Consider the following 27564-nt stretch of genomic DNA (forward strand, 5'->3'; position numbering starts at 1 on the left):
AGAATGAAAGAACTACTGGATTTTGCACTCCGACTATTGTCGGCAGTTTAAAATTCAGTGTGGATACCGAAACCCACATTTTACCGGGGATGAGTTATTAAACTGTTGCAAAGAGTGCGCTGTTAATTTGGAATTTTGCGAATTTACGAGGGCGCGCACCGTAGTTTCAACGGCCCATTTGCTACTCATATGGGGGATTGAAGCCGGGGAAATATTTGTCACGCTGTTTTTTTTATCAGCCGTTGTCTGCAATCGAGATCCAGAACGCACATTCAGCTAGTCAGCGCGGCGCATTAAAATTTGGCTTCGGGTCGTGCGTTTTTGTATGGAGAATTTAGCGACGAAGAGTCGAACTGTTAAACCAGAAGATACGTACATTATAAAGGCAAATATATTTTTCGGAAATTTATAATACAATTTATAATACATTTATTATGTAAGATGGCTTATATATTATATTACTTAAATTAATTTAAAATTAAATAGTAAAAACTGTTCCAAATACTGTTCCAATAAAAGAAACACTCCTTTGATGTGTATGAATTTTTCCTGTAAATAGAAATGGTAAATCATGAACACAGACGCACGGAAATAATCGCTGTTCGATATTACTTCTTCTCTTAAAATATTTCATTTCAATTTAACTTTTATCGTGCCAAGTTTTCATTATTCAAACCTCTGATTATGCTACTGTCAAGAGATTTTTAAATACAAATCATAGAAAAATGATTTTCCTTGCACTCTTCGCAACAATTAAGGCCAGCTCTGTTTTATAAATAATCTGTGCAAATTAATTTTAGTATTTACGACCAATTAAATATCATTCGGACCTAATGTTAGCTCAAATGATACATACCTAATGCAAGTTCATATGTTTATTTCATCATCTAACTAACTGAAACATTTTTGTCGGGTAACGTATGCGTTAGAAACACATTTGTTACAGTAAAAGACTCACGAAACTTAAGAACATCGAGATGTACAATATCAAACATTCAAAAATGATTAAAAATGCAGTCGATGCGACTCCTAAATACCAAAGGGAAAAGAAAAATGTCCCAATTATCAGAACAAATTTTCCCAAAAAAAGCGTAACAAACGACTGAATTTACATAAAAATCCGCAGTTTAGTGACGCGATTTTTTCTCGCGCCCGTCGTCGCGTCAGCTCTAAATCACCAAGTCCTGGTGACACACGAGCTGCGAGGGTGTGCTCTGGCGTCGATTAGTCAAAATTTTCTTGCACACCCGATAGATACCGGTAGTAAACAGAAACGCGAACGAACGCGGAAGAATTATTACTTGTACGTTGAACGGCCGACGCGTGCTGATAAGTCATGAGTAAAAGCCTGATGCTTTCGCATTACCAGCGTTGCAGCACCGAAACATCATGGACAACCAACATGGCGCTCGCAGCGAGAATAACATACACACGCGGACACGCGCATACACGTGCATGAACACACACGTGAGAATAACGTAGCCGCTGGTGCATCCACTTTACACAGTTTCATAACGTTTAGCGACCCGCCGTATAAATACCAAGTTTACCGCCAACGTGTTTCTTCTTATTCAAAACCGGCGTTGCTCCGCCACTCTCCCTAATAAAACAAGGTAACTTTTTAACGAACGACAAGTGCAATTACATGGTAACGGAATTAGAGACGTAGCTCTCCTCGCAATGAGTCCCGCTTAACGCTTTCCCGCGGCGTGCTGTAATTTCGCGAACTCGAAAAAACAGAGCAGAAAATGGAAATTACGGTTCCCATTATGGACAGTAATCGTATTTAAGGATGATGCTCTTTCCGAGCCTTATCGTTTCGCCAGAGAGCATCAAAAAATCTTGGAAACTTTCGCGAGATTGTTATACCATTTTATTTTATTTTTAGATTCGTTGCAGTCGAGATCGTTGATCTCAAGAATCGAACGTAACTAAAATATAATTTCGACGATAATTAATAATAATTATTCGTAAGCAACGTATAATTTATAGGTTGTCCTTCATAGTTATTCGTAACCAGAAACTGTTTTCGTCAATTACGTCAATTTTTTTCGATTTTCGTCAGTCAAATTGGTTATCTGTAACGAGCTAATATTCTCGTCTTCGATCATTGTTATTTGCAAGAAAAAGCAATTTTCATTATCTGTTATGGTTAATCGTAAGCGAAAACTATTTCCGTCATTTATAATGGTTATCGCTGGCAATCGAATCGATACGTATCGATACCAGTCCGTAAATTCTAATACCGAATCGAATAGTATCGAAGATACATACAGATGATGTCTTTTTCACAATTATCTGTCATTTTATTCATCCGAATTTTGAAATGAAATCGTGTACGATCGAAACAGAAAATCGAATGACTATGACAATATCTAATTATGAAGCATTTGTAAAATAGAGAATAGGAAGCGAAATTGTTTCAGTCATCACTGACAATGCTATACAAATATGACTGACAAGCATAAAATACGAAAATGATTACACTAATTTAATATTATTGCTGTTATTATTTTAATAACTTTTAACATCAAACAAATATGTCTCCGTAAATGACATAATTTTGGTCTGCCGTCACTGACGCAGTGACATCGCTGCGGCCGTGTAAATTATTGATCTTCTCGCTACGCCGATGTTCTAAGATTCGACGGAGTCGGTGAACACGTGTGCTGCGGCACGCACCGCGGCCGCGTTCAATGCAATGGAAAACAGCGGCGAATTTGCTAAGGTCCTATTGATTTGCTTGCAGACAACAACTACAAAGTTGAAGCAATCCCGAACGGATACGCGATAACGATGAGGCTGACCATAAAGTCCGTACGACCCGAGGACTTCGGGTTCTTCCGGTGTGTGGCGACCAACTCACTCGGCCAAACCGACGGAAAAATTAAAATCGACAGTAAGTACGACATCGTCACGGAACCAACTTGCATGCACCGTATCGCTCGAACAGCCGCGAACATTTTTACGTCACGCGTCTCGACATGCCTGCAATCAAAAGAGAGTCCCGTTTAATTTCGCGGCACCTACAACACGTTTATCGATTCAGCGGAACAATTCGAAACAATTCATCGAAAACTCCGGCAATACGGTTTTCGAGCCGGTAAATAAAATAAAAAAGATATTTATCTCGACGTGTTTTGCTCTCGTCTAATTCAAATTTAATTTGTTTCTTCCCGGAGTAATTGAAACATCGAAATAACTTCGACGCACACGCGGTATATAAATAATTAATATTTATAATTGGACGGGATGATTGCAGAACTGAAAAGTAAACGGGAAGAACCGACGTTAACGAATTGATAGGGAAACGTCACGGTGTTCCCCGTAGGTACGTATACCGTTATGTTTCCCTGAATCAATCGAAAGATTTCAAAGCGTACCCGGGGAAAATTAATATTTGATAAACGGCGGAGCAAATTAACGAGTTTATAAAGCGCATTCGGTACGACGGAAGTTACATTCGCGGCTGTACAAACCCGTGCAAATGTATAATTGCATCGGTACGAGACATTCCGAAAGTGCTGCCTCAATACGGCAGATTGATTTTTGCGATGATTTATTCAGCGCTGCCCGCGGTCGCACGGCAAATTTCCTAACTGTCCAACTTTCCTACTTATCAGTTCGCGAAATCCTCTCGTTATCATAACTTCTGTTAATTACACAGGTCTGCCGCCACTTGATAATATCGAATCGAAAGTGGTCCCACTTGAATATTGTTGACGGGCGTTCTCTCTCTCTCTCTCTCTCTTTCTCTCTCTCTCTCTCTCTCTCTTTCTCTCTCTCTCTCTCTCTCTCTCTCTCTCTCTCGAAGTTGGTTGGCTCTCCTTTTTCGAGCCATTCCGTCCCAGTCAATTAATTCAACATAATAAATGCCGTTCTACTTAGGCCATTGTTTCGAGCGAAAGACGGACTTCTCCCAGAGTCTTAAATGCTTCGCGCAGCTAAGCGACCGAAAAGAAACTCGCGTTGATTCCGATCGACTGCCCCCCTCCCCTCCCTCTGCGATGGCTCAACATTGTTCGAATCGTTTACGCATTGTTGTCAGGCGAAATGCATTTGCATTTTCTCCTCCGCATTCTAATTACCGCGAACGGTTTCCTTCCTTATCACAGGCAATACAATAATGCTAATGAGGCTGCAGCTTCTACGTGCACACCCAACGTTAAGTCGTGTAATTTTAGACGAGCCATGAACCAATAATTATGATTTCCCTTTTGCTTCCATCGTTCGGTTAATTTATTCATTAATATTGCCGCGATTGTCTGCTAAATCAAACAGATTTACGTCGATTCAAAAATACTCTATTACAATGGTCGAAGTTTTTATTGTCATAAGTAAATGCTTTTAATCATAGTTAATACTGGCACTGTTTACGTTCAAATAGTAACGTTTTTAAATTCACCTTTCACCGTTTCTAATAGTAATTTCTTTTCTATCATGAATTTTATACAATTAACACGAATTAATTGTCAATTTAAAAATCGTTTCCCAAGATATTTGGTGAAATATGCTTTTTATATGATTTTTTGCAAATTGGAAGGTATCTAACAATTTTTAAATAATAACAATTAAATAAATAATAATTTTTAATTTTTACTCAGGCATTCAGCAATGAAATAAAAAATTCTACTAATTTCTATTAATAATTAAATTCCAGGCACTTGGTTAATGATTTTCAAGGATACCTTAATTCGTGTTAATTGTATAAAATTCATGATAGAAAAGAAATTACTATTAGAAACGGTGAATATTATATATAATACAATTTATTGTAAGCAACGATTTTCTAGTGTTTTATATATATATATATATATATATATATATAAACACACTACATATACACACTTTATATATATATATATAATACACTAGAAAATCGTTGCTTACAATAAATTGTATTTACCTGCAAAGGTGTGAGCGTTTGTTACCCTCGCAAGTCTCATAATTTTCATTAACTAGTTTTTCATATTATAACTATCTATATGTTCCACGCAAGGAAAATCCACCTTCCGTTTACTCTCTCGCTGCGTTAATTTTCTTATCCGCGAAAGCGTAAAATAAAGGCCATTTGTCTTTTAATTACACTGGCCTTTCAACTTTCATCAACAATTACAAAACCTTTCCATCGCAGCTCTCCGTCAATTTTATAAAAGCCGCCCGTGCAATTTCAATGCATATTACTCACCGTGGGAACTTGCTCTTTGATGTCGAAATTAATTACATTAACAGACACCATCGATAGGTGCGTTGCGCAATTCCCTTTGAGAAAATTGAAGAACAATTCGGTAATTAAGATCGCGTCGGAGGCTCAAAGAATCAGAGCATTCTGATCAATTCATTATGCGCTTTGATGTTACATTATAGCGGAGTCGCTTTTCCTGGTTCCGTTCCTTCGATGCTGGAGCATGATTGTTGAACGATGCTCCCTTTACCTTATTTTCCGCGCCGGGCCGGATATAGCTCGAGTTTCATATTAACTACGCGATAAAACGTAGGAAAAAAAGTGCACGCCGCGCACTAAATATTTAGCGAACGCGTTTTCTCTTTTGAACGATAAAATTAAATGAAACATTTTTTGCCCGGTGTCATGGCTCGCGCTCCTCTCAAAGAAGTTTCTGATCTTAAAAAGCTGAAAAAGGACGATGCTGCCGACTACAGTTTCTCGTTAGCTAACGACGTTAGCACAGTAATTTATCCGGAGAAGAAGAAAAACCGATGCCCGCGACGAAAAATGAAAGCGAATTTTCGGCAGGTTTTGAATAATTGCCGCGCGACACTGCATCAAAAAGCTCTGAAGAACCGTCGCACAGTGGTCGATTTCACACAAAAAGGCGGCCAAACTCGAATTTCGAACATTTCGCATGATCCAAAAAATTGGTGTTTCCTTGAATAGTAAAATGTAGGGGGAACAATGTACCAACCCTTTTTGTTAGGCGACACTGACAGCAGCGACATGTCTCGAAAGTTTAAAGATTTTCTGATTCCGCTTTCATTTCGAGGCACTCATCAAAGCACCTTTCAATTGCTATCGATTTTGCAATGTTTTCAGAAAATTTTACAGATTTTTTGGAGATTATGGGAGCTGTTAAGATAGGTCTAAACTATAGCCTCAAAGCAGGTGTTGTTTCTTTAACATTTATATTTGCATAGTTATTAAACTTCGAGAGAATACGTTTATTCCATTTCTTTGCATAAAATTAGTACTTATGGACATTCGAACATTATCTAGTCTTGTTAATGGCAGATACAGCTGCGCATATGATAAATGCTAAAAACAGCATTTAGAGCTGTTTTATCGAAATATGGTGCATTTAGCGTGTCATATCTTCCATTTGTAAATGATTTAATATCTTCTATTTAAAAAGTATTCGTAAAATCATTACTTCCAGCCGAATGCTGTCGAAGGATTTTAGGAAATCTTAACGAGAGAGAGAGAGAGAGAGAGAGAGAGAGAGAGATGGATTCAGGCAGTAATATTTTATGCTACGGATTCGAAAGATATTGAAAATTTAGTCGAATCTTTCAATGCAAATGATGCATTGGCGATTAAAACGGTACAGGATGTTCTTCAAAATGAATTATTAATTCAAAGTTTATAATATTCATCAAAATCCATTTTCAAACTTCCCGGATGATATAAAAGAATTATAAACTATTGGAGTGCCATTAACTGAATTGATGAATATACAAATATAAATCGAAATTTTAGGAGCATTCTTGAATACGGAGAAAACATTATAACAAAATGGAATGCAATTTTTACCAAAAATTTCCGTTTCGAAACAATATTCAATATCGATGAAAATGTGAACAAATTTGGAAATCATCTATAAGTTAAACACAACAAAATTATCATATTTTGAAGCATGATATTTTCGGTTTGGTTTTTATATCATAATAATAATATTATAGTAACTATGTGTTACTTGCTCAGTCTTCTGCTTTTCATACAATAAACAAATTTGTTCTTTTTTATTCATGCAACCTGCCACAATCTCTATTTGGGACTTATTAAAAAATATAAAATATTTTAACAACAAAAATGAAAAAAAAAGAATATTTGGCAGTTGATAGGTTAAGTTTGCCCGGATTTTGGCGGCGGACCCTGTACTCTAGTTTGAAGCACTTTTTGAATTTTTAGTCCAAGTAATCCCGTTTAGCAGACGTAAACCTGCACACCGTCAAGCCATCTTTAAAAAGAGGACTTCAGGGCGATGCCGTATGAAATCTAAATAAACAGCATTTAAAACAAAGTTAACACTGTTTCTTCTCATAGTTGGCAACATAGTAATATAAGCCATAAAAACTTATATCAATCAAATGTTTACTTCTTTTCTGCTATCTTCTTCAAATACAAGTAATTTTTGATCCCATCAAAGTAGTCAGAGCCCATAAAACTCTAAGAAAATATTTCGAAAAATAGAAGCTTATAAGCACGAACAATGGAATTCAGAAGTTATTATTCAGAATAAACCTTACATTTCCCGTCGAAACGGTTATTTCGCCATCGAATCGTACCGTGATTCGATACATCCAGATGATCATCGGAATTTAATTTATAACTCGCAGGATTGCTGTAGCATCGCGTTGTGCGAGTGTCGAGCTCGAAGTTCATCATCGGAGAAGCAATTGTTTCATCAAAAAAAAAAAAGAGAAAGAAAGAGAAAATGAAAGAAAGAACGAATTCTGCTACATCCGAGTACATAATGTTGCTTTGTCAGTTTTTTGATCTCAGTACGCTCTGCAATGTTTCCACGAGTGCCCGTACGGCGAACGTTCGAAATCGAGTGTCTCATTAACGGCGGCCGGGCTCAGGAAACGGTTCGGATTGTCGTCGGTTATTTATTTTTCCGCGGAGAGTTGTGCCCTCGTTTTCGGTCGCGCCATGAATTACACGCCGCCTTGCATGAGCATCCTGGAAACTCCACGTGGTAATTAATCGTCTATCGGATTATAGTATCGATAAGCTTCGAGGACGGAAACAAGCGAGCACGGTGTCGGGCCGTGGAAAAAGAGAGAGAAGAATTTAACGACTGATGAATGGCGGTGAGCAGAAGGGGGCGAGAGGGAGAGAGGGTGAGAGAGAGAGAGGGTAGCGCTCGGCAGGGTACTTAATTATCGATAATTGTAAATCAAGCGCGCGACAAGCTATGCAAGCGTCACCGCGAGCTCCTCGAGTAATTGGCCTCCACCGTCTAATCGAATCGCCCGCGCTCCATTGAAACGCTCCACGCAGCCGAGCCACTTCCGGAGTTTCCTTCGACTCTTTTCTATTTCCGCATCGCCTAACCTTTAACAGCGTTAGCAATAATTAGCGGGAGGGACGAATCGCGGCTTACATGCTTCATTAGAGTCGATTAACTCCGGTAACGACCCCGTTCGAGTCGGCGGCGAGCGAACTTGCCTGAAAATCGAGTGAAGAGTGTCGGCGAGAGGGGCCGGTTATGAAAGCGATAGTATGAGGGAGATTAAAACTCGTCTACGAATTAACCGTCGGACGGGGTGCGCCTTTTGTACAACTACGTTACTAGTAGCTTCCTTCGGCGATCTCTTTAACGCTAGGTTTACGGCAGAGTTGGGCAACATTTTGTTCGGGCAATGAATAAGAGACAAAGTCTAACGAATAAAATTTAACCCCTGGCAAAAAGTTTTTTCCGACATTTGTACTGATCGATAATTGCTTTTCACATATCATTTTGTTTTCTCTGTGGTTTCGTTTTGAAAATTAATGAATGATCGTGTTATTTTGTATTTAGTTACTTTATTTAGATCACATTAACGTTCCCCATTCGTCTTACCTGCATATAAGAATATTTTATGACTCTAAAATGCGTATACTATTTGTAAATATTATATCAGCGTATGTGATTGGAGACTTTTTGCCAGGGGTTGTAGTATTCCATGCTATCGAATGAATATACAGTCGAATAAAAATTTATCCAGATACAAATTTATACGGACAAGTTTTTATTCGAATAAGAATTCATTCGGATAAGATTTTATTCGAATACAAATTTATTTGTACAGGAATCGGCAATTTTATTGTCTTTTATTACTCTTTTTTATTCGTATAAATATATTTTTATAAAATTACGTAAAACAACAAAAATGGTCAATAATTATTCGCATTATTATTTGAATAATTTTACAACCTCTATTCGAATAATTTATTCGGATAGAAGGTGAAGAATTATTTCGATAAATAAATAGAATAATTTGTTACGAATAATATATAATTGTTATCCGAATAAAATATTTGAATTCATTCGAATAATTGTCAGAAGTAAATATTTATTTGAAACAATTCGTATAATTCCCAACTGTGTCTGAAACTTGCTAAACATTTGGCCTAATCAAATAAGACAGAATACTTCATTTATGCACGACCCGTTTGTGCGTAGCCTGATTTTATTCCATCATCATTAGTCACTTTCAAACTTGTGCGTTCCTGAAAATTTGCTTCGATTCGCTAGTTGATAGATTTTCATCGTTACATTTCTCGGCTAAATTAAGCACAATTTCATTCCTTTTCCAATGTTCGACAATATTTAATTCACCTCGCTTTTCAGCCCCGCAATTTCTCTTTTAACACTGGCGATGAACAGAGCGCTAAACCGAGGCATTTAAAACAAAAAAAACTAAATTATATTCAAGTGGGAATAATAATAATTCTGTCGAAAGCAGGAGCCACCATAGAAGCTTCAAAAATCAGTTGCGGGCTTTTAAAGGATTGAAAGGGTTAATCAGTGATTACTAGCCAGCGTGATAAATCTTCGCTTTCGGAGCTTCTGTTGCATTAAATAGATTACTCTACTTCTTGTAAAATTTTTATGGTTACTGGTCCAGCAGTGACCGTGTTAAAAAAGTGGAAGAGCGTAAAGGCAGAAGTAGCAAACTGCATATGGCAACGTGCCAGTAAAACGGAATGTGTATTTTATCGTACCCTTAGAACGCAAGATATCAGGTCATTCCAGAAGTCTTTGCATATTTTCGTACAAACTTTATCGCGAAAAGAAACTTGCATCGTAATAAGTTTAATCGCTAATATAACATTCATCTGTTTGAACTGCTCCTTGTCGGCCATTCGCAAACTATTCCGCGTTGATAATATTGTCCGCAAGAATTATTTCGTTCCTTCGAATGAAACTTTCGGGGCACATTCATCTCGCGAGATTTTTATCAACTTTCATTGTCGCATTGGAAGCTATATGCTATATTCCCTATGAAATTCTCTCGCTGATTAAATATTATGCGAAAAATATGGAACACGCTCGTTCATCACGGATGAAACATGCTTACACGACCTGCTATTTACAGAATGTCGATTTACACACTTTAAGGTTCTTGGTACTTAATACACAATTTATCGTTTCGACTGCAACGCCAGCAACCCCAGAAATTTAATAAAATTAATGTGTTTTATTTAACCGAATTAAAATCGAGACGTGACGTTCCATATTATATGTATGTGGAATATATTATATATGGTAATATAATTACATTTTCAATATTCTTACGTTTTTTAAATGAAATTAGGAAGATGTAACAGATTATAGTGTTATTAGTGCGACAGCTAAAGCGTTAAGAATGTTATTTCAAACAATAAATGGTTTCAAAACTGGGTATCTCGACGTTTCGTTACAGTTGTTCCAGATCTATACATCCGATAAAAAATTCGCGTAATTTTCAAAGATTTAGCAGCATTTAGAGTTCGAATGGAATTCCTTTGAAGATGGCTTTGTTCTCCGCGGTGCTGTTATCTTCGTAGATGATAGCTACAGTTCTTGAAATTTTCTTGCTTTGTGTAGTTCTCATGACAATCGGTTGAAATTCTGAAGGGATACGTAGATTAAAAAATAACAATAGAATATACCTTCGATTATTTCATATATATATATTAGGATTACGGTAACTTTATTAAAATGATATAAAACGAGTAACTTATTGTTCTCTCATTTGATTAAAGTTTGTTTTCTGGAACAAAAGGGAACAGTGAAGACAGTCCAGGAGAGATTTCGAACAATATTCCTAGATTTTACAATGATATACACCGTATATTACATTTAAGCTAATTCATTATTACAGTATTTACATTAAATTTTCTCTATTGTTCCTTAATTCACTCTGCACTTAATGATATTCTAGTTTATGAGAGAGAGAGAGAGAGAGAGAGAGAGAGAGAGAGAGAGAGAAGAGAGCAAAATCATTTTACACAGTAATTTCAATTTGATTCATCTACAAAACTATTTAGAAAGTGATCAATTAATCTCAACATTTCTGAATAATACATACGCAATTAACATGTTAATTTCGATTGTCAAACCGATTCACAGAATATTCAGGTAGCCTTATATCCAATTTTATTCGTCAGTCGTTCATCAAGACAATACTAATCCCATAGAAATGTTCCAACACGACGGCAGGTATAACTCGAAGTTACGTGTAATCATGGTTGCCTAGATTGCGCAGAAACAAATGCAATTACACTATCGAAATGGGATTGAATTCTGCTAAACTACATAAACAAAGGACAAATTTAATTACCAAACCGTGGGTGATCGAATATTTACTTGCCAACCAATTTACTGTTGCAACATAGAGATCAGGTGCAATGTGTGTACCTGACGGCGGCTGTTCAAAAATTCACTAGAAACTCGAAGTTACCTTATAATGCGAATAAACAATGCTGCTCCATATGATTTTTGTACTGCAAACATTGTAGAATAGAGGACTGTTTTCTGAATTTACACGGAGCGACAAATCTCACGGCTTAACTAACATACGAGCCACACGATTGTTATTCACCAACCGTTTCAATATAATTAGCGGACTGCTGATTTTTATGGAAATCCCAATTTTTATGGATCGGCCCATACAAACCAGAGCGATGAACACATTTCAATGCACCAATTTGAAATTTCTATATTGTATAAGTAAGATAAGTAAAGTAAAAATTTAAAAACGTGAGTTTTTTAATTTAACTTTTTTGTCTGAACCTATAATTAAAATCTAAAAACGCGTTTTGTAGATCCCGGTAACATACAGGATGTCCCAAAATTATGTTACTCATTGGTCACTGTTTTTTTTTTTTTTTAATAACACGTAGAAAACGCCGCGGTTTGCACTTTCGCTAAGGAAAAAATTACTAGAAAAAAAATGATCTCAGGGTCCCCTCATTTCCCGGAAGTAACATAATTTTGGGACGCCCTGTATATGCCTACTGAAAGCTTCATCGAAATCGGTTAACACAAAGTCAAATTACAAGCGTGAAGAGATTTAAAACAAACTGTAGATTTCTCACACTTATTGGACGAAAGCGTCGAAAATTGGGACGAAACTGTGATTTTTGCGATCTTTAATTGTTTGTAACTTTTAATAACGTCATCCGATCTCGATGAAACTTTTATTATGTATACATATATATATATGTTTCTAAGATTTACGAAACTCATTTTTTTAAATATTCGTCATACCTTCAGATAAAAGAAGTTAGAAGAAGATCTCTAATCTTTCTGTATCATGCATATTCAAACTTTTTGTCTGGTTACGTCATCTTTAAAACTTTCACCTTGCCGTACTAGCCCTTAGAAGTCCTAAAACCCCACCACTCAAGTTTAGTACCTGTATATACGCCGTTTTCCTTCGAACAAAGAGATTCCTTCCGAACGCATACCGAACAAGTTCTTTTCCATCATATACTCAAAGAGATTCCTCTCAAACCACAGAACTGTTAACGTCATCCACGCTCGCAAAAAATATTTTAAACAATAACAAGAACTTAACACTTTATCGACCGCTAGCCTATTTATCGGCTTTTCGATTGCCAATGTTTATCGATCGCTAGCCTATTAATCGGCTTTTCGATTGCCAATGCTTATCGACCGATAGCCTATTAATCGACTTTTAGCTATCGACGGTTTTCGCTTCTTTACTGTTTTGTTAGTAGCTGACCTCCTGTATGCTGACCTCCCCATATCCTTATGAATTATAATTATAATAATAATTATTATTTATTATTATTTTTAAAGGAATAAGCACAACACAATGAATAGCGAAAATTTAGCCGGTACTGGGAGCAAATGCGCGCGCGACTAAGCCAGTCCTTACTGAGTGGCAGCCTCAACCACGACCGGACGATAAAGTGTTAAGTTTCTTCTAGTAGTATCTCGTTTGATTTTTTTGTCGTATCCCTGAAGAATTGTCGTGAAAGAATCATGAAAACTTAAAAAATAGAGATTATTTGGACAAAACCCTGGATTAAATGTTTTGAAATTTTCGTTCGGAAAGATGAAAAAATGCCAGTATCACAGACCGTCGTCTAAAGTTGTCGATTAACTTCAAGAAATGGTGACGTGAATTGGCCACCTGATTTGTGTGACTTCACCCCATTGGACTATCTTCTTCGAGGTTATTTGAAAAGCAAAGTTTATGCCAACGAACCAGCATCAATCCATGACCTAAAAAACAATATTATAAATGAGATTGGTGTCTTAAACGAGCAGATATGTCAAAACGTCATCGAAAATTTCGTTCTTCGAATTGATGTCTGTAAACATGGTCGTGGTGGTCATTTGACAGATGTCGTCTTTCACACATAATTCTCATAGATGATACTTGATAATTCAATAAAACCACCAATAAAATTCAAAATAGTTCGCCTTTATTTAAAAAAAAAAAAGAACTTCCTACAATCTATTTTGATCAACCCTGTACTATTCGGCACGCGCGAACACGTGGATCATCCGCGTATAATTGATCGTGGCGTAAACGAGGGTTGAAAATATGTACTTTCCGTCGCGCGGTAATAATCAAAGTCGTCCGTTTAATTAGCCGACATTGTGCGACGAACAATCCGTGTGCTGGACGCGGCGTGTCTGATCGACGTGTCCCCAACTTTTCGGATGACCTAATAAAATGGCGATCGGTTATTACACAGGCTCGTCGGTCGCGAGCTGTCAGTCGGTCGACGATCGACCGCGACCGGCCCGGTTCCCGCGCGACAGCGCGTTGTCATCTTGTCTTTTTAAAAAAGTAATTAAAAGAAGCGTATTTCGAGGCGGGACTCGGGGCTCGGGGCTCGGGCCGCGGGTCGATCCGGCGGGAATAGCGGAATGAATATCATCGGTGGGCACTCGACGTTTCGACGAAGCGTGCAAGTGACAACAGCACTCCGGGTTTTGCGGGACGCCAGCTGGACGACATTCCAATACGTCAAAGCCGGCGGCGGCATCGCGCGGGAAGTCCAATCGTTCGACCGATTATTTTTCCGGTGATTACTCGGGGTAGCATCGGGTCGCGGCGATATCTCGACGCGCCATTTTCGCGCCGGGACGGTACGGGCCGGGCGGCCCCCGTGTAGCACGTGATCCGACACAAAGCGGCTTTCCTATGGTATACAATTTGACGGCCGTTAAATCCTCGCCTAGACTTGATGGCGTGATGGGATTCGCCGCGTTCATCTTTATTAATGAACAGATCAGCGATAATGTGTTACCAACGCGGCGCGACTAGCCGTTACATTTACGGTGCACAATATCCTCTCCACCGATCCTCGACGCATGGTCATCGAGTCGGGCCTATTGATTCCAGCTCGAATTTCGGTGTGAACAAGATTGAAAGGATTCTGACCGCGGAAAGCGATTGCCGCACCGTGGTTTACGCGTTCGTGTCCGTTCAGACTTAAGGATCTGATCACTCTGCCGCGATCAGAAATTACTTGGATTTGAAAACAACAGCAGTAGAGAAGTGAACGTTCGATCGATGTAAGTTTTTATTGCTTATTTTACAGTGCTGCGAACTGTAAAGAAAACAGTGTTAATTTTGTTTTAAATGCTGTTTGGTTAGGTTTCAAATGGCATCGCTCTGAAGTGCATTTCTTTTTTAAGATGGCTCGACTGTGTGCAGGATCTCTGGCAAACGAGATTATCTGGAACGAAAACTCAAAGAATACTTAAAAAACTAGGATATTAATATATCCTATATATCCTAGATAATATAATAATAATAATAATAATAATAATAATAATAATAATAATAATAATAATAATAATAATAATAATAATAATAATAATAATAATATATCCTATATATCCTAGATAATTCTAGGCATCGACAATATAACATTTCCATTTTTGTGAAATGTTGCGAAAAGCAACATCGCAGAAGTTGTACATATACGTACAATATAAGTATGTAGATTCAAAAAATCATTGAGCAAGTGTCGCATTCATGCGACAAATAAATACAAAATAGCGTAAAAGAAAATAGATGAACCATCAATGGTTTCGATAACCGAGATTTTACTGTACCGAGAAATAAAGAATTTGCTATACATATTATAACTAGACTGCGGATCTTTATGCAAAATAAAAATGATGTGCCCCAATTGCAAGACGTAAGAGTCAAGTTTCTTTTTTAAATAATTTTAATAAGTCGTAATTAACACATTCACATCTTTTAAGTTCTTTCAATGTTGTCACTATTTTGTGTTTCACCTCTACATTTTTCCCATAAATGAATAAAATCCACAGTCTAATCGTAAGTTACTACACATATAATATACGTACATTTATAGGTAATTTAAAGCATATGCATAAAAGTTTGGATTTTATTTATTTACGTGTAAACGTAAAGCCTTAAATTCGAAATATAACCGAAATGCACAGTCGAAATCCAGAATCTGAATCCGGAACCGAAATCCACAACCAAAAAATAACAGTTAATAGAACCGTTACAATATCGGTTCTTAAAAATCGAAACCGAAATCGAAACCGATAAAAGTTAGAACCGACGTACTACATAACTGTTGCCGAACTTTTTCGGTCCTCTATAACTGTTTCAGTCAGAAACCGAATATAACAGTTTGATTTCCGGAACTTTTTCAATCCCTGGTTGAAATTTGTTACGACCGAATGCAATCATTTTGGATTGCTAAAAGAATTAAGCTTCTTCCTCAAAAGTAATATCTAATTTCAAGCACACTAATTAAGTACTAAATTTAAAAGTACAGATCCAAATGCTTATTTATATTGATTTAAAAGTATTTCTTCACTGTTTTGCTGTTTCACGCAACATGGAAGGGCATCGCTCTTCTAGCTGCTATGTTGGAAACATGGAAGAGTATTCAAGAATTTTTTGGTATTTTTAAAACACAAAAGCATAAAAAAAGAATGTACTGCGCAGCCTTAAATATCCCAGCATGCAGACGAGGCAACGTCAGCAAAAAAGAGTTGAGAGCGGAAGGTTAATATTGCGAAAGAATTGCATACAGAGACATTTTGAAGTTAAGACCAGTAGAGAAAGTTGTTAAGGATTGAAAAAACGTGTGTCGGTTTCGCAAGGAACTTTTTAATGCTACGCGTCACTTGTCCCGCGTTTTTATTACAATACAAATGAGAATGGACTGAATTCTTGTGCGAGATGAAACGAGTAAGTAATGCATGGATAATGAACGTCTGGTTTAAATTAATCGCTATGTACCAATCTACGCAGATCTTACATTTCCTTTCGCATTAAAAATGTGCAGCTCATTTATAATTATTTTCAATCTATCCGACTTTACAACCGCAATGATTAAAATTTCTCCGTTCTCTTTCTCGTTAGATTTGTTGCATGTTTTAGAAAATTATATAATTTAAATATTATAATAATATTGTATATTATTATATATTATATTATATAATATTATATATTACATATTATATTATATAATATTATATATTATATATTATATTATATAATATTATATATTACATATTATATTATATAATATTATATATTATTATAATATAATAATATTATTATAATAATTATATAATTTAAGCTTTACTAATACAATTATACAATTATGAAATGTAAAACTAATGTGATATTTTCGTCGCGAACTTAATTCGATATTATACGACAAGGAAATAAAGCAACAAAAACACACACATTCGTCAGTTTTCGAAAGTTACGAGGAAGGATTTTCTCTATAAAACAGTATTCTGGTCGAGATATTTTCGACAGATTTGTAGATATTTGACGGTGAAACGAAAACTTTTACTATCGGCGTTCTGCGTTTTAACAAACACCGCACAGATTTCGCGGAGACGGAAAACCAAATATCGAGCTTGTCATAAGCGATCAATACATGAAAGGCGATGCGTGGAAAAATATATTCACACTGTCGCCATTATTTCGTCGCTTCTATTCATCTCATACAAACAAAGAAAAATTATAAAAATACGACGACGATAGAAATACACTTCGACAAGCGACCATCGAGTTGTCGTCTTTAATTCGCAAGACGTTGAAACTCAAACGTTTCTGGTAAGAGATTGCCGTCGCTTTTTTAATCCGTTAAAATCCTCGATTAGTAATTAAAAGCATGGAACGGTGCTTACCAGAATCTTCGAAAACGGTGGTTGCGTTGTAACAGAATAGCGAAACGATTCGACAAACTTTGAATCGATATAAACAACGATTTGAAATTCTTATTATACGTAGGCTTCTGGAAAAATGTGAAAGAGTTATCGAATAATTCCGCCGATCGTATTTCGAAGGATATGAAATCAGCTTTCTGAATTTGACCGTAATTCGCGAATTTTCGTGCACAGAATTCAATTTTTATTAGAAGTAGTAAAATTTTATTTTACGTGCCAATAACTTCGGCGGGTAAAAATTGATGCTTCGATATAATAAAATGGCGAAGTTATTGTCTTGTTTCGTTCGAAAAGTGTCTACAAGTTATGGCTGCAGAAGAATCCGCAGTCTACTTATCATTAATTTCGGAAGCTAAACATCTAGTGAATCGCGCTATAAACAGAATTTCCAATTCAACAGAATTCATTCGAGGATTGCGGTGCGCGAAACGTTACGCACGTTGTTAAATATTGATTTAGTTCCGATTTACCTCGTATAACGTCATCATCTAAGACATCGGTCTTCGATTATCCAACTTGTCGTCGCTGTTACAACCATTTTTATCGGAATTTTCGATATCGTGAGAACGAAGACACCGAGTTCTCGACTGGCGCAGTTATTTCGCGTATCAATTAAATAACAAAGATAATTAGGTAATCATTCATAAGCCGACTGTGCTCATTTGCACTGCCCACGATTTGCCGGAATCCTTAAATAGAGATATAATGAATTCCACTTGTGAAGGAATAAAGAATTCGGAATAATAAAGGACAAAGGGGATATTGAATCGTGGAGTGCTTTTTAGCTTTAATGAGCGGAATTATAATTTTCACTCGCATTTTGAATCCTCGATTATTTTCCGGACAGTTTCCTTGACATCTATTCTTGCGAAATGAGTTTAACTTTGAGTTTGAGCGAACGACTATCTATTGTCTGGTTATTGGCTTTCAGCTAGATTCGACAGTAAAATAAGATTGGACTAAATAACGAAACTGTGTCCAACGAGAAAAAGGTTTTCTCCGGGTAGCGAGTGATTTTTCTCTGTTCACTTCATCCTCCTTGTGGTTCTTAACTCGGGCGAAGTTCAATCTTGCATCGGGACTAATGGTAGCAAAGTAATGGCGCGCTAAACCAACATTGATGAACTTGCTGTACGACGTACATAATGGTGAATTTATGGGAACTGATAGGCCATAAAGTCATCGATCTGTGTTTAGGATTTTTCCGCGAACGGTATGGTAAACGGGTCTGCGGTAAAAGCGTAACAACTTTTAATTACACGTGAAAACGTCTACAAATTGCGTTCGCACTCCTCTGTTTGAGAAACATTAAACGTCCTAGCACTTAACTTTCAGGGACTTTAAGGGAAAATTTCAATTAAGAGCAAGCAAACAAGATAACGAAAAATGTCTTTAACAAGCCCACGTAATTAAATGTAATTACGTTCATTTGTTAAAAGTTGAACATTTTATGGAAACTGTTTACGAAAGTGTCATCTCTGTATCAAAATAAAGTTTAAAACAATTCCCATGAAAATGAAGTCCTGAATTATTAAACAACTGTGTATTTTAGCTGTTACAATGTTTACGAAAGTGTCATCTCTGTATCAAAATAAAGTTTAAAACAATTCCCATGAAAATATAGTCCTGAATTATTATTAAACAACTGTGTATTTTAGCTGTTACAATGTTTATCTAAACCGTTAACGTTTAATCTTTTTTTAAAAATAGAAAAGGCGTTCGTTTAAAGAGTACGTTAATTAAATTATAAATAAATGATTAGCTATTATATCGTGGAACAAATTTTCCCACGTTTTGGACTTCTAACTTCGACTAATTGTTTCGTATAATTTTTGTAATAGAACTTATGGTTCGACCAAAAAATCGAGTTGGAACGAACGCACGTTTCTCGAACGAAATGAAGTATTATCGTTTGATGTTACGTTACACAGAATGAAAAAATACCGTTTAAATCGAGCGAACACTTGCAGACATTTTTCAATTTCTTTCTGCAAGTAAAAATTCAGAAGAAAATCGAGTTACATCGGCGCTATACAGCAAACTTTCGGGCTACGTGGCATCGACAGAAGTTACAAATCACATTTTATTTCCAATACAGAAACGAAATAGTTTGGCAAAACGATTGGCACTGCCAGTGGTAGTCCGTGTTCCATGCTTTTTCATACTAAAAAACACGAAAACGACGGCTCCAACAGCATTGAGTAGGTACCACTGCCGCAGTTTTGTGAAACTGTTCTGTACCTGTATTGGAAACTGTGCTTCCAATTAGATTTTCTCCTACATTTTTAGTTTTCGAAATGAAAATACCATTGCGTTAATAATGGAATACAACATCTTGTTTCGGGAAAATTGTTTTCACAGTGTAATATTTTTCAAGTTGAATATCCGGATTTTTCATCGAAATCGATATTTAAATATTAAATTGGGAAAATATGAATTTACAATGTTTAATCTGAGCTTTGCAAGCAATATTTGCAAGCAAATCAATAACAAGTGGGAAGGTAATTTGAAAATCGTGACAGTAAAATTAGGAAATGATTCTCAATGACGAATACAGCGTTCAGGATAGAGAACATAGAAAATATTTATAATAATATATAAATATTTACAATATATATAAACGTTGCTAAATCGTTTCTTTCAATAGAAAACATTAATTGGTTAAAAATTTAGTCACTAAACTTACCATCATATTGATATGTATACAGTTATTCACAAAGTTGAGCAATTTGAAACGCAATAACTTTTTTAAAAACTAGACCGAGTGATTTGAATATTTTTTAGAGATTTTTCCAGCTTTTGATCAAAAACTGGAAAAAGTTCGCAGTTTTTTAAATCTTTCAACGCCTGTAGCTCGACTCTGGGTTAATTGATTTCGATCAAATTTTCTGCACGCGTATAAGTTACAAAGATCTACGAAAGGTATTTTTTAAATTTTTGTTATGGGCTCAGATAAAACAATTGAAAAATGAGAGTCTTTTCTTTTTTTTGTCATCCTAAATAATAGCAAAATTTAGAAAATCGTCGTCTAGTGGACTAGTCCTTTCATCTAAAAAAAGGTTCAAGTCACTTGATCCAGTTTTAAACAATTTATTACATTTTAAAAGGTATACGCTCAATTATGCGATTAATTGTACATATATTCATGGTCGCCTATGTGGGCAATCTCCAAAAACGTCACGCGAAGATGCAACCACAGGAGTCAGTCGACGACACGTCAACGTCAGTGACAAATGATGTAGAAAATAATAACCATAGAATTTTCCTCACCGATAACCGTTATGAACAACCAGAATAATTTGCTCCCATAAAAAATGATTACGAGTGATCTAAATAGAATTTCCGATTTTCGACAATGATCACTGTCAACAAACAAAAATAATTACTATTTCCAACCAAAAGAATTGAAATCTTCTGATTACATATGGTCTCGCGAACAATTTTGTTCCCTTGTTTCAAGATCAATAGCCTCAACATATCAAATAAATAGGTTTCCGTGACCGTTGTATTTTTCGTCGAAACATTTCAAATGCATTAACCACGGGAAAAGATTGAAACCTTTCCGTACAATCGGATCCAATCTCCAGATCGTTTGTCTAACGCGCGGAACCGTTATTTTTCAGGGATTGATCGTCCGCCGACAACCCGTAGGCCCAGCACAAGGCGGGACTCGAAGAAAGCCTGGAAGATCGATCACGGTCATGAAAGGAAGACAGCCGGCATGAAGGACGAACCGATGCTGAAAGGCCTCGACGACGATGACGAGCAGATTGATTTTCAATCGGCGAGAGCCTCGTCGCTATTCCACCGACACTTATTCGCGAACCTCGGCATCACCGCCATCACGGCGATCCTAGCCGGTCTGTCGACGTAGGAGGCGCAGCTCTGTGATGACAATTACCCTAGAAACTGTTTGATCCGCGTCCCGTCGAGGTCGCCGGGCTTGACACGGCTCGGGCACGAGTTCCATCCGCGCTTTGAACACGTCGGAATCCTCGGGCAACAACGGGCCAAAGACTAATCTTTTGAGGCATCGAGGACCAGAAAGTTTCTTCCTGGGTACACCGAACTAGCGGCTAACAACTGCCGGGCGCATGAAGAAATCGACGGTTCTCTGGTGTTTCGTGGGATCGAGAGCATCGTATGGCCCTCCAGTGTAACGCGAACTTGCGAGACGTGCATCTTCCGTTGCAACAGAGTTCCGTTTGCGTGCAGCTTTTCGGGAGGTATTCCATCGAGAGGTACATTCACTCGGAGGAAACGCATTCTTAACCCTTCCATGGTTTTTCGGGTCTATATGAACTCTAGTTCGTGTACTAGACTTATGCATTACGCGAAGAAACTGGAATTTTTCGTTCGATCGCGATTTCTGCCGTGCAAAAAGCTGTCGAATGAACGATCTGTCTCAGTTTTGTTTCATTTCCGACGAAATTTCATTAATAACAGCGTTAGCTTTAATATGAGGTCGTTTAACCGGTAGAAGTTTTCAAATAATCGTGTAATTAACCCTTTACAATTGTTATTTTCGGTGTAGACATAGTCTCCATTGGTTCAGAAAGCATAATTTTCAAGACAAATTTATACTGAACGGTTCCTGTTGTTCAAACCCAAATTGCTGAAACAAAGTTCATCCGAAGGTCATAGTCGTCGAATGCATTTTTTCGTCAGCGATTACTCTGCAAAGTCAAAAATACATGGTGCCATTTGAAACAGTCAAGGTGACCTTGACTTTTAGTAGAAAAACAATAGTTTCTGAAATTTGTTATTTTTCAATATGTAGCCGACTAAAAGCTAATTAATTTTTATTCGAAATATTTTTTCGTTAACAATGAAACCTCGAGTAACCGAGCTGAGCAGTGCCGCGTGGACGTTTGGATAATAGAACAGTTACTAAATTATACTGCCAGACTTTGTCTTTACTAATTTATACAGTAGACGGTTCACATATAGATTGCCTAAATTACTAATTACATATCAAACGTTTTTGGATAATAGAGATTTCTGATATTGAAGGTATTATATTCAATTTACGTGGAATTTGGTGTGAAATTGTACCGACACGGACTTCGTGAAACAAAAAGGTTTTTTAATAATTATTAGCACTCTTCTTGTGTCTCCTGAGAGGAGAGATCCGAGTGGAGAGGGTTAAATGAAGCGTTTTCGACAGTGATTAACAGCCCACGGATTGTTATGGAAGATAAAAATGATCTAAAAGCTGATTGTAAGAATCGTAAGTCGGATACAAATGTTTTTCCTTTTTTGATCATTTTTAATAAGAACACGACATAAAAATATCCTCGAATTCTTTTCACAGTCTTTACAATTTCATTTTTGACCCAAACACTTTTGTCGAAAATGCACAAAATCCGCTGTCTAATGATTCAGTCAGGTTTGTATCCAGCTGTACGCGAGCGGACACGTATGTAGTCTACGTATTGTTACAGTGCGAAGTTTTGTATGATTCCGTCGCTGAGACCTAGAAAGTCATTGTTCGAACCGTTTGTTAGAAGCCAAACTGAGAAGCCAAATGAAATTTCATGGAACATTAAGTAGTTACGGTAATAGCGGACGGAAATAGAAAATATACGTGTAAGGAGAGAAAAATTATATTGAAATTCAAGCTAAATGTATCCTGTTGACCTTACTTACTTTTTTCGGTAGAGAATGCATACATGTAATGCCATAACGTCGCCTTTATCATCATCTCCCATATTAAGTGTGCTAGAAAGAAAAGGTATGCAGAAAGTGAAACCGATCGATTCGACTTCTGGCAGATTTCTTTTGTCTTCTCATTTTGTATTCTCATACCAATCGATGATTCGTTCGATAACGCATGTGAATTTGATTCATTCATTGAATTGAAGGGAAGAAAGAAAAATGTCTTGTTTAGCGTCATGTACATTGCAAGATCGTTGTTGACGAAACAATTATGAATTTATCGTTGATTTAGCTGTTCTAGGGAAGCCAGTCAACATATTTATACATATAGAATGAGTAATTAAGATCGATATTGTAATATAATCGTTTTGCGACAGCAAATCTGCCAATAAAAGAAGGATGTAACGTTATTTAAATTTCTGATAAAGATAGTTTCTCTCTTCTCTTTTCATGTGTTTCGCAATTACGTGCATACCGGTGTTATGATTTTCAAAGCGAAGCTAATCGTTTAGAATTTTTCTCGGCTTGTAAAAAAATGAACGTGACATTGTTGAAAGAAAATTTCTGTCCTGGATAACGATTGCGAGAAAAAGAGTATTTCCCCCTGTAAATATTACTTACATATATATATATATATATATATATATATATATAACGGACGTGTATAATAACATCGCTTTACGATATTTTTTTATATTGTTAAGTAACGAATGGAGTTTACGTGTTTTCCAACAATTGCGCAACAAGTTTTCCCTTCTAAAATGGTGTATTCCTTTTAGAATATCAAGAATGTGAAGTCCATTCCTTGCAACCTACAACACATAATTTATCCACTGTAATATAAACAAATATAAGTACGTCGATTCTGCTGTTTTAATTTATGTTATAACTTCTACTTTCGAAAAGTAATTTAAAAGACAATTTCTCGTACCTTCTAATTTGCTTTATCATTAATCGTGTTATACAGCATCGTTCTTTTATGACTATAGTAATTTGGAAAACATTTTGTTAAACAAGTCTACCGTGTTTCGCTGTTAATATAATAATTATCGATAATTAATATTTATGATTAGTTCACATTCCCTACTATGAAAATTAGAAAAACTGAAACATTAATTCTGTCGGTTTCAACAATTGATTTACGAGTTCCGTTCGTACCCGTGAAATATGCAGTAGTTTACAAGTAAGTGGCTGACATATGACGTTGTATTCTACTAATCGAGGAACGAGATGAATGCTTTAAAAATATGTAAATATTGTATAGGTGCAGAGCTGCAGCTAATTGTTGAAAATGTAGTCACATCTTGTTTGGAACGAAGTTTTGCAAGCATCTTCAGAAATCTATTTCATTCAAAGACATATTTGAAATTGGACATATTTTAATTGTTTGCTTGCATAAAATGTCCATGTGGTGTACGAAAGTATTTTCTGATTAATTATACTGCATGGTTAATTACTGTGACAATTTATAATTCGTGATTTCAATATAATAAATTACTTTAACATCGCTTAACTAAATACATTAAGAAACAATTAGTTACTATTAATCGAGTCCGTTTTTTCGTTACATAATTATACATTAAACGTTGAATTTTCTTTGCTCGGTTTGACACTAACACCACGGGCTGTCATGACAAACAAAAAAGGTGTCTGCAATAGTATCTGTGATCTCATTACTTTGCAAAATTTTCATTGTTTTGGTGAACTCGCTGACCGTTAGTAATTAGACTGCAGAACTTTATGCATTCGTGGTCCACGATAATCTCGCATAAATTAACAAAATGCAAATTTTCAGATTTGATTCAATTTTCACGAGCTTTTGATATATTCAAAGTATTTACGAAGGAAATTCAATATTACTGAATGTCGCTCGGTTAATATATTTCTCTACAAAGATGTATATTTACCAAATTTCTGCAGTCTAGTAATAATACAATAATCCCAGATAGTGAAAACGAATTATATAGTCTATAGGACTGTACACAACGACGATCCGGGTAATATTTTAATGTACCCTAAGTGCGAATGTCATCGTGTGTAATCGATTGCAGAAAACGATTGAAGATATATTGTATTCGACGGAACTGTAAATGAATGAGGGTTATAACAAAAATATAATTTTATTAGTGTATCACAATTACTTCACACGAGTCTTGCCTTCATACGAGCATGAATATTTGCTTATGATTTCGCTTTACAGAGTTATCCAAAATAGACTATAGGAAGTTTTTTTTCTGAAATAAAAAATATTGTCCGTGTCCATCCAATGTGAAATGGACTTGAAATATAATTACTGTTCTTCTGCATAAAAAATTAGTCAAAATTGTGTACCGGCAATAATTATTTCGTAAACGGAATTAAATAAAATTCTATCGCGCTGCACTGTTTAAAAAGAAAGAAAGACGAGCTGATAACAAAATTGCGTCTGCCGCCTCTCAAATGGCCTACTTTTCTATTACAATAATCAATATCAGATATAATTTGTTAAGCCAGTATTTGTTAAGCATTTTTAGAACTCCAAAAAATGTGCACCTGTTCCCACAAAATATTTTATAAAAATAACAATGAGGGTGAAATTTCTATTGACGCTTCATCGATGTTTGTAATTTACATTTTCTGTGAACAATCACAGCGTCAGAAATGGTTTCGTTGATTCAGTTTTTTATTGAAAACGTCACGATTTCTCTACGACCGATCAAATGTCCATCGTCTGAATTATTTTCAGGAGAGTCGAGCATAAGTATCGTGAACCGAGCTTGTAACCTGTAACCCCAACATGAAATCTCACCCCTAGAGAGGGGTGGATGCCCCGCATAGGGAGGAGACACGCGAAATTAATTGTCCTCGTCTCGTCAGAAGCGATTTTTCTCGTGACATTAACTTGTATTTTTCTGTCGGCGTAAATCGTAAATCCTGCCACGTGGCTATACCAAGACTTCCTATAGAAATGGGAAACCATTGTCGTCCATGAAACAGCATATCTTGCGTTGTCTTAACGAGTATGACGATTCTCTTTAGTGCTGTTTAGGTGCGGCTGCGACGACTACCGACGTTGTGTATATACACATGAAAGTGTGATACTTGAATCTGTATGGCGTAGATGATCGCTTCGCGCGCGTAGGATAAATTGTACAGTACAATGATAGCGAGTGTATGACGACAGTAGACTAAGCCTCAGGGACATGTAAATATGTTAAGTTGTAAGACGATGTTGTATTAGTTTTTGCATTTGTGACTACACAACGTCCTCCTCCATTGTAAATACAATGTACTTTATCGTATATTTGGGCAATAAATGTTAGACAATCGTAAAGTTCAGTTTTCTATATAATATGTAAAAATGTATAAAAGAAGCAAGCTGCTTTATAAAAATATTCTTTGGGGTCGTCTATAATAACTAGACTTCGTATAATGCAATGATCTTTCATTTGTAATCACTCACAGAACCTTCAAGATTATAAACATTTCTGCTTTCAATGATAACGATTGAGAAATCTGCGGAAAGGTATCAATTTTCAGCAGTCATGATTTTGGTTATACCATTGTAATTGTAATACCATTGTGTGCTGATTCACCATGCTATTGGAAATATTCTAAATCTGATCGAGTTTGTAATGGAGCATCATGAAAAACTTTGTTTAAAAATCTTTTAAATTGTTCATTTTTCGATAATATTACCCTAACACTTTTTTATACAGAATAAAGAAAGGATTCGACATATGCGAAAAGAAATGTAAAAATATCGATTTAGAAAACCGTCGATGATCTTTACACGATCTGTACGCGCCCACCTACTATTATTTCACATTATGACCCTTTTAAAACCATTCATCTTTTTCCTTCGCCATTTTTTCCTAACCAAAACGAAGAAATAGCTTGTTACAGTTCCATGAATCATTCTGTATAACAATGAAACGAACTTATTATAATCCATTCTTGTGGTTCAATGAAACACCCTGTATGTACGATAATTAATAATCACATATAATATGTTAAGTTTTAGTAAAATATCAAATGACCAGTCGTACATTTAGGTGGGACCAGGGCAACGGCTTATTCTCGATAAGAAAGCGAGATTCTGGCAAAGCCTAGCATATTAAACGTTTTTTTATATTATAACTAGCAACAAAACGCTATAGCTTACAAAATAAGGGACACTCAGATAACTGAACACTAGGAGTTGCCCAAGACACTCCGATAACTTGAACGCAGGGAATTGTCGAGCATGGACTGTGTGAGGAAAATGGTAAAAGTTAATTAGCTACCAATAACTTTTACCAAATAATAAAATTTCTTACAGCCGACGCTGAGTCGATATTTGTTTCCCTACCTGTTGACTGGATTCGGCTCGAACCTGCAGCGGTCGATCATCGCTGGTTTAACGTTGACCTGCATAAACAAATATAGCTTCGTCTAATTAGAGCTGACTTTGGCACTGTGGAGCTCCTTTATGTAGAGAATCGATGTATTAGTATGTCGC

At 36.3% G+C, this 27564-nt stretch overlaps 1 protein-coding gene across 1 annotated transcript in view; it reads left to right on the top strand.

Moving 5' to 3' along the window:
- LOC117224883 (protein amalgam) overlaps positions 1 to 26397 on the top strand; it is a 270190-nt gene extending 243793 nt beyond the window's left edge. The window contains exons 7-8 of the mRNA XM_033478083.2: positions 2750 to 2899; positions 21050 to 26397. Of these exons, the coding sequence (XP_033333974.1) occupies positions 2750 to 2899; positions 21050 to 21300 (401 nt within the window). The 3' untranslated portion in view covers positions 21301 to 26397. The remainder of the gene's footprint in view (positions 1 to 2749; positions 2900 to 21049) is intronic.
- The last annotated feature ends 1167 nt before the right edge of the window (positions 26398 to 27564 follow it).

The sequence above is a fragment of the Megalopta genalis genome, chromosome 13, assembly GCF_051020955.1.
Source record: "Megalopta genalis isolate 19385.01 chromosome 13, iyMegGena1_principal, whole genome shotgun sequence".
NCBI lineage: Eukaryota > Metazoa > Arthropoda > Insecta > Hymenoptera > Halictidae > Megalopta > Megalopta genalis.